The sequence below is a fragment of the Oncorhynchus mykiss genome, chromosome 18 (genome assembly GCF_057628025.1).
Source record: "Oncorhynchus mykiss isolate SJ-2025 chromosome 18, ASM5762802v1, whole genome shotgun sequence".
Lineage (NCBI taxonomy): Eukaryota > Metazoa > Chordata > Actinopteri > Salmoniformes > Salmonidae > Oncorhynchus > Oncorhynchus mykiss.
Window position 1 is genome coordinate 39,115,059 of NC_143039.1, and position 9,263 is coordinate 39,124,321.

The 9,263-nt window shown below is 40.7% G+C and overlaps 1 protein-coding gene across 3 annotated transcripts in view; it reads left to right on the plus strand.

Annotated features, from left to right (window-relative positions):
• The window catches only part of LOC110496002 (ephrin-A3), a 153,704-nt gene extending 149,876 nt beyond the window's left edge, over positions 1–3,828 (plus strand). For all 3 annotated transcript variants that reach the window (XM_090208387.1, XM_090208388.1, XM_036952490.2), the window contains exon 5: positions 1,206–3,828. In XM_090208387.1, coding sequence (XP_090064513.1) covers positions 1,206–1,324 — 119 coding nt within the window. In that variant the 3' untranslated portion in view covers positions 1,325–3,828. The remainder of the gene's footprint in view (positions 1–1,205) is intronic.
• The last annotated feature ends 5,435 nt before the right edge of the window (positions 3,829–9,263 follow it).

A 9,263-nucleotide genomic window follows, 5' to 3' on the forward strand; every position in this document is an offset into this window, starting at 1 on the left:
AAGGACTCATCCTTGTATTTGTGCAATTTTTGCATCTGTGACAGCATGGGCAGCGCCATTGAGGCTATCTCTATGGTAAAGTAGTCAATGTTATTTTCTTTTGTGTTTGAAAACAGCATAAAGCTAATATTGGTGATTTACCTCCACCTGCAGTGCTAGAGACCTGAATCAAATATTTTGTGTCATTCATTTATTGTGGCCACTAGATGGCAGTGAAATAGCTTAAAGCCATTTAGTAACCATGGGCCATCCAATTTGAAGAAGACAATGCTCTGATCATTGGCTGATCGCTCCACACCCATAAGAATCCCCACCCAGTTGACTACTTTAAAATGGTGGAAGCCCTCAATGGCAATGTCCATGCTAAAAGGGGTTATATCCTATCTCTATCTAACTCTATGGGTAAATCTACCTTTCAGCTGGAACAGTCTGTTTACCACAGGCACTCAGGCCCTATCACTTTACCATATGACTTTATTTACCCATGTCACTGGTGTGGATGTCAGGGCTATGTGTCATCGTCGTAGCCGACAGACATGTTTCGATGAATGGCTTTGACGTGGCAGAAGCACAGTCAAACCAGTCGAGTTGGATGCTGTTTCTTCTCTTGAGTCAACGAAAACCAAATTCCAGACATTTCCACAAAAAGTGGAATGAGACAGGTGCCAAGTGTCATTCTTCTGTGTCTATACTCGGATTCTCGCTGTATCAGTGTCACACCTTGTATGTGTTTCTCTAATCATGTTAACTCTTCACTGTCTGTCCCCATAGGGGCCTATAGGGAGGCTCAGGATTCTTCTCAGACATCCCAGGCTTACATTGAGAATGAGATGTATTTTTTCCCCGTTCTCTCTCTTTCTCTTACCCTCCAGCTAATGTACGTTTGTGCCTAATCACTAGGTTTGTTCTATAGCAATTTCATTTAATTGCAAATCCTGCTAGATGAAGCTAAATCGGTAGAATAAAAAGATCCATACACTTAAAAAATGAACAACAAAGTGTGTTTATTCCTCCTCCCAAGAGGGAATAGGGCATCATATGTAGCAGCGCTGATGATAATTGGTGATTTGTATTAACTTGCTCTATGTTTGTTCTCTGTATTATTTGTATGCGTTGCACAACATCGGCTGTAGATTGATTGAGTTAATGTGTAATTTGATGGTCTCTCTCTCTCCCCCCCCCCCCCCCCCCCCCCCCCCCCCCAGATGAATTTAACCCTGAAATTCCCAAACTGGAGAAGAGCGTCAGTGGCAGCAGCCCATCACGCGATCGCCTTCTGCTCACCGTGGCAACATTGCTTATCTCCGCCCTTCTGGTGTCCTAGCAACTGTCTCCCCGAGTGACATCACATGGATACCTGGACCGCTTGGCCTGAAGGGCTCTGTATTCACTAACCCTGGGTTCAATTAGAAAGTGGGAGTAAACCAAGGAAATGACACATAATTCAACCCCAAAAAAGTCAGAATTACAATCAATTCGACACAACCATAAAAAACAGTACTTACTCTCGGATCGTACTCACTTAAGGAGAGGCCTTTAAAATCTGTTGTTTTGCCCTTGAGCAAGGCAGTTAATCCCCTAAAACAACTGCTCCCCAGGTACCGATGACGTAGATTAAGGCAGCCCCCTGCACCTCTCTGAGTCAGGGTTGGGGTTAAATGCGAAGACACAATTCAGTTGTGCAACTGACTAGGTATCCCCTTTCACTTTCCTTTCCCTTTTTCAAGTCTATCTCAACTCACCTCTAATCACCGTTGGTACACAGTTTGTGCGACATGATGTCTTCGGTTCATGCGTTGTCAGGCATACACTATGTGCATATGTGCCACCGCATTTCATGTATTTGGTATGCCACCACAAGGACCAATAGGAGAAAATGGCATTCAGACTTATAGACATGATACTTCCATCATACCTAGGCTGCCTCTGGCTACACATATGCAGTTAAAGTAGGACATGTGCAGTGGGATTTGTAATGGGATGTACACAACCATACAGGAGTATGGCTGCCTGTCCATCTGCTAAGGAACTCACATGACATTGCCTTCAGCTAGTCCCAATATGGAGAACCTTTGAGCTCTGTGGAGTAGGATGGACTGGGCTCCACTGAGCGTGACCAATAGACTGGAGACTGTAGGCCTCCAATGGGCTTTGAGGACTGGACTCAGCTGGACTTGGCTGTGCTGCAGTAGTGTGGACCATGCTGGACTCTGCCTGAGATTCGCTGTACTGTGCTATGCCATATACTTGCAGCCATTTCTCTACACTGCTGCCATTCTACCGGATGTTAACCCTTCTTTTACTGTCATTGGTGGTGTTGACTGGAAATATTTTGAGAAAATCTCTATAAGGCTTTCGAGTACCGTTATCCATCTCCTCCAGATATTCTCTGACCTTGGCTTTGTGGTGCATAGAAAGGTCCAAAGGCCAAAATAGACGGTGCCCTCCAAGAACTGGTCCTAGATCTGTCCTAGATCTGAGACTCTGGACCTTTGCTTTTATAGCATTTCCAGAAGCACACATCTGTGTTTTTGCTATATACATTTACCCATTTACCCAACACTTTGAAAGGGTTCCAGGTACCAACATTTTATCAATAGTCAACAGAGTGGTTTCTAATACCACAAATTACAATATGAAACATTTCACAACAACAAATTCCCTATAAATCCAGACCTGATTTATTTAAAAAAATTCCCATCACTTTTAAAGGTTCCTGAATCAGGGCTGGTCATTATTTCAATCCCAGCCACCGTGGTAACGACCCAAAACAGTCGCCAGAGTGCCACAGGTGCCTGACTGTGATTTGTGTCACAGATTACTTTAGCCGCCATTTTGTAAACATGTGTGAATGTGCAAACAGACAGCAGTCCTCTGATGTACTGTTTTATACTATAAAGTCGGACAATATCAGGATTGCATTATCGATGACAATGCTGTATGGTTTATTAACATTTTCATTGTTTAAGCACGTTACTTATTGATTTGCTTGTTTATTTATGTACATTTTCAAGTATTTTTTTCATTAAGCTACTGTGCCAAACTCTAATTTTGTTTTGTTTTGCTAAAGCATTTGCTTCTGTTAAGTACAGTACATGGATATGTGCCGGTTAAGACTATTGAGGAGAGATTTAAAACTCTTCTTCTCACTTGTTAAAAAGCATCACATTTAACCATAAAATGTATGGCAACAGCACGGAGGAAATAAGAGTACAGGTGATACCGGATAAAAGACGTCACCCCTTAAAGTGCTGAAGTTAAACATTTTGACACAAGAAATGAGGATAGTGCATTGTAATGTGACTTTATATGCATACAGGTAGGGACAGAATGTATGTGTGTGTGTGTGTGTGTGTGTGTGTGTGTGTGTGTGTGTGTGTGTGTGTGTGTGTGTGCGTGTGTGTGTGTGTGTGTGTGTGTGCTTGTGTGTGTGCATGTGTGCGTGAGAGAGAGAGAAAAGGCATATCCTTGCACGTTTGTGTGAGTTATGTATGTATTAGGAGTGTGATTGTCCGCGCTTTTGAGTATGTGTGCATTTTAGACTTTTGGTATTCGTTGAAGGACTTGTTTGTAGGATCTGAATATGCAAGCGTGTATGAGAGAGAGAGAGAGAGAGAGAGAGAGAGAGAGAGAGAGAGAGAGAGAGAGAGAGGGAGTGTGTGCTTCAGTAATGTTAGTTTATGTTAGGATTTAAAAAAAGCATTTACTAACGTTGGAGACAACAAGAATTGTGTTTACCTTTGACAAGAATAAATAAAAAAAAACATGTCAACTGAACTAAGAATGATGATTCAAATAATGACAATAAAAATGTTACTTTTAGCAAAAGTCTTCATACATGTATATCCTAAATGAATTTGTTTAGTTGCTACGTTGTTTCGTCAGGAACATTCTGTATAAGAATGTTCTCCACTTATATTTATTATCCTTCTTTGCTCTTCTTCTATCTCACCTGCACCTACCCTTGCCCTTCACTTTCTCTTTCAGTTTGCATTTATATGTTTACCTTCCCTTTCTGTTTGGTCCTTGTCTGTTCCTGTTAAGATCTTTCTCCCCCTGTCCCTCACACTATATTTTACTAATTTAAAGTATCCTACATATTAGGGCTGCACAATTATTTATTTATTTTTTATTATTGCAAAATTGACGTGCAACTTCTTCATATACACCGAGCAAAAATATAAACACAACATGTAAAGTGTTGGTCCCATGTTTCATGAGCTGAAATAAAAGATCCAAGAAATGTTCCATATGCACAAAAAGCTTATTTCTCACAAATGATGTGCACAAATCTGTTTACAAACCTGTTAGTGAGCATTTTATCATTTGCCAAGATAATCCATCCACCTGATAGGTGTGGCATATCAAGAAGCTGATTAAACAGCATGATCATTACATTGTGTTGGTGACCACTCTAAAACGTGCAGTTTTGTAACACAACACAATGCCACAGATGTCTAAATGTTTGAGGGAGCGTGCAATTGGCATGCTGACTGCAGGAATGTTCACCAGAGCTGTTTCCAGAGAAAATAATGTTAATTTCCGCCTCCCACGTCGTTTTAGAGACCGGCCTTACAGGCCACGTGTATGGCGTTGTGTGGACGAGCGGTTTGCTGACATCAATGTGCCCCATGGTTGAAGGTGGAGTTATGGTATGGACAGGCATAAGCTACATACAACAAACACAATTGCATTTTATCGATGGCATGTTCCAGTTCCAGCCAATATCCAGCAACTTCACACAGCCATTGAAGAGGAATGGGACAACGTTCCACAGGAAACAATCAATAATCAACAGCCTGATCAACTCTATGAGGCAAATGGTGGTCACACCAGATACTGACTGGTTTTCTGATCCACGCCCCTTATTTTTTTTAAAGATATCTGTGAACATCAGCTGCATATCTGTATTCCCAGTCAGGTGAAATCCATAGATTAGAACCTAATGGATTTATTATTCCATTTTTTTCTCAGATCCTGCAGCCGTACTGCATACAGACATGCACCACCATCATCCTTTGTTTACTTACCCTTTCAGCTTCAACATGATCACCTTCATCACATATACAGTGATATATCTACTTGAGGGCTCAAACCCAGCACCCATAAATCACAATGACAGCGTGGGGAAAAACAACCTACTGCTCCATCTCTCTATCTCTCTCCCCATTCGCTCGCTCTGCTCTCCACCAAACACCTGCAAGCTATTCATGTCTCCACACATCTATCTCCCTCAGTCTCTCTCGCTCTCTCTGTCCCTCCACCACTCTGTCCCTCGCTCCATGCGCCCTTATCAGTTTCTCTCTAATCTTTGTACGCAAACCAGAGAGAAGTCGACAAAAGGGATTGACACATCTTTCAGATGCAGTAATATCCATCACGTCAGAGAGTAAAGGGGGCTGATTAGATCTCGCTTTCATGTTTTATGTCAGTGTTTCCCAATCCTGGAACTGGGGAATCAAAATGTAGACATTTCTGTTTTTGCCCTATCACTACTGTACTGCAATACACCTGATTCAGGCTCAATGATGAGCGTATTAGTTAAATCAGGTGTGTTAGTTAGTGCTAGAGCAACTAAAAAAAATCAGGTCACACTTTATTTGCATAGTCCATCTGTAGATGCTCTACAGACTATCTATAGACTATAACAGTAACGTTTCAACCAACTATCTACTATCCCTAACCTTAGCCCTTACCTTAACCTTAACCCCCATCCTTACCCTTAACCCTCTTCGTCTGTTTCTGACAAAAACAAATTACGAAGTCTTCACCTCCTTAGTTGGTGATTGGTCAACAGTAGCTATTCTTTAAGGAAGTATTTGTTGTCATTCAACTAGAGACAAATCATTTTCATGCACATTTTTTCACTTGAGAAATACCGTACCAAACATCTTAGTTAGATTTTGCACGAGTAAAATTGCACGACTAAGATCTCCTCTACAAAAACATAAACACTTATTACAGAGTTATCTTAGATTAATCAACTATTTTGAGGCATCTCAAGATGGACAAACAGTACTATTGAGGCATTTTCTTGTTAATCAATTAAAAGGTATTTTAAGGGAGTATGCAAGCAGGCGCCAGCTGACGCCTTTATCTAAACATGGTCTCCCGAGTGGCACGGTGGTCTAAGGCACTGCATCTCAGTGCTAGAGGAGTCACTACAGCCACCCTGGTTCAAATCCTAGCTGTATCACAACCGGCCGTGATTGGGAGTCCCATAGTGTGGCACACAATTGGCCCAGCGTTGTCTGGTTTTGGCTGGTGTAGGCAGTCATTGTAAATAAGAATTTGTTCTTAACTGACTTGCCTGGTTCAATAAATAAAACATTTAGATAAATGACCCTAACCCTGAAGCATCTATCCACAGAATGACTTTCCCGACTGGACTGTCCAAATCAAGTGTGACCAAATTGCATCCCTTTGGGTCCCAAGCACCAGGACTGGAAAACACTGTTTTAATCATCATACCAAAAATTACAAGCAGGAGAAAAGGGGAGAATTCTGATTTTGGCTTACTCTCTCTCTCTCTCTCTCTCTCTCTCTCCTTCTCACTTTCACTCCCATTAGCTGGAGGTTAAAGAAGTTCAGAGAAGCATACACTGGAGTCTCATTGCAATTAAATATATTAAAATCTGACATGAAGTTCCTGATTTATATCTGACATTCATGGGTTTCTTTTACGGGAATCCAGGTGAAAGCTATAATCCTTTATTTATGTCACTTGTTACATCTACCAATCAGAGTCGATGAAGGGGAGGAGACAGATTAAAGACTAATATTTAAGTCTTGAAACAATTGCGACATGGATTGTGCATTGTGTGCCGTTCAGAGAGTGAATGGGTAAGAAAAAATATGTAAGTGCCTTTGAAAGGGGTATGGTAGTAAGTGCCAGGCTCACCGGTTTGTGTCAAAGACTGCAATGCTGCTGGGTTTTTTCACATTGAACAGTTTCCCGTGTGTATCAAAAATGGTCCAACCCCCAAAGGCTCTCCAGGCACAACTGTGAGTCAAAATGGGCCAGCAGCCCTGTGTAACGCTTTTGACACATTGTAGAGTCTACGCCCTGACAAATTTAGGCTGTTCTGAGGACAAGGGGGGGGGGGGGGGGGGGGTATACTCAGTGTATATAGTTGTCATCTTGGCTCAATGCATGTATTAGGTCCTAGTCAGTCTCCTTCAGACTTGTACATTCATTTAATACTTACATTTTTATGATTTATATCTGTTTTTTGGGGTTATGAGTAGGATGAAGCTATTTGGACTAAACTGATTATAAGATAAGTCATCACTTTAAGAATAAATGCCTAATTTTGGCAGGTGTGGTATGGCGGGGTGAGTGACATGATTGCTTGTGTGTGCCACCTTCATTGTCATAGAAGCTCTTGCTTGACATTAGCCTGAAATTTGCATCCCTGGAGAATGTTTGGAAATTATGCTTAATCTTAGTTTGATTTTCAAAAGGAAGACAAAAAACTCCATCAGTAGCCTACGAAGGGAGCTAATAATTTAATACATTGACATCCTCCTGAATCGTATTTAACAATTTCTTAATTGGGTCATTCTAAGAACATGGTGGCCCGCCGTAACTACGAGGAAAAACACTTTAAAAGATATATAAGACAGCTATTTTGCAAACTATTTTTTATATATATCGTAGAAAATGGTCAGTACCATGAAAATAGCTATTCCCTCGGGTCAGGAGTCGTGGTTAAGTGACATATTTTGAGTTAAACAAAATGTATTTTTTTCTCCCATACATAGGAAAGTATTATACTGTTGTTATTAAGTGGATTACTTAAATTAAAATGTCAACTAAATATTATAAATCATTTACAGGGATTTCATGTCACTGGTTATAAAAAAACACAATTTCAAAAATATGCAACATCCTTGCCAACCTCTTACTGGGTCAAAGGTTCATTGCAGGTGGGCGGTTTTGAAAAGCATGTGGTGAGTCTGAACTCTGTCTTCATATGTTAACAATGTTATGATTAATTTGGTCATTTCATGTGAAGCCTTAAGATGTCTCACTAGTGTTATATAGTTGTAAGGGGAGAATTCTTTTTTTGAAAAAATAATTGATCAAATCACATGATTAAGTGATTTATTTACCATTTAATCAAATCAAAATAAAAGTTAATTGGTCGCGTGCACATATTGGCAGATGTTATGCAGGTGCAGCTAAATGCTTGTGGTTCTAGCTCCAACCATGCAGTAATAATACCTAGAAAACAATACAAAACAACATGCACATAATCCGAAATAAAAAATAAAAAAATGACGAAATATCAGAACGAGCAATGTCTGAGTCTGGAATATGGTGTGTGGTATAGACAGTATTTGATGGTTTGTCGAGATTGGTGTAGAAGAACTAGACTGGCCTGCACAGAGCACTGACCTCAACCCCATCGAACACCTTTGCGATGAATTGGAACGCCTTCTGTGAGCCAAGCTTAATCGCCCGACCTCACGAATGTTCTAACATCTAGTGGAAAGCCTTCCAAGAAGAGTGAAGGCTGTTATAGCGGCAAAGGGGGGACCAACTCCATGTTAATAGCCATGATTTTTGAATGAGATGTGTGCCCACAGACTTTTGGTGTCCACATACTTTTGGACATGTAGTGTATCTCCCTGGACTCACACAATAGCAGGGAGATTTCTGAGGTCCGGATTGGATGCATGTAGAAACTGTCCCATTATGGAGAATATCCTAGCTCCGTATATGAAATGAAGGACATGCGTATCTGGAGCATGTCTACTCCTTATATCTGATAAAATGTCAGATATCTAGAAATACAGTTGAAGTCGGAAATTTACATACACCTTAGCCAAATACATTTAAATTCAGTTTTTCACAATTCCCTGTCTTAGGCCAGTTAGGATCACCACTTTATTTTAAGAATGTGAAATGTCAGAATAATAGTAGAGAGAATCATTTATTTCAGCTTTTATTTCTTTCATCACATTCCCAGTGGGTCAGAAGCTTACATACACTCAATTAGTATTTGGTAGCATTGCCTTTCAATTGTTTAACTCATACGTTTCACGTAGCCTTCCACAAGCTTCCCACAATAAGTTGGGTGAATTTTGGCCCATTTCTCCTGACAGAGCTGGAGTAACTGAGTCAGGTTTGTAGGCCTCCTTGCTCTCACACACTTTTTCAGTTCTGCCCACAAATCTTCTATAGGATTGAGGTCAGGGCTTTGTAATGGCCACTCCAATACCTTGACTTTGTTGTCATTAAGCTATTTTGCCACAAC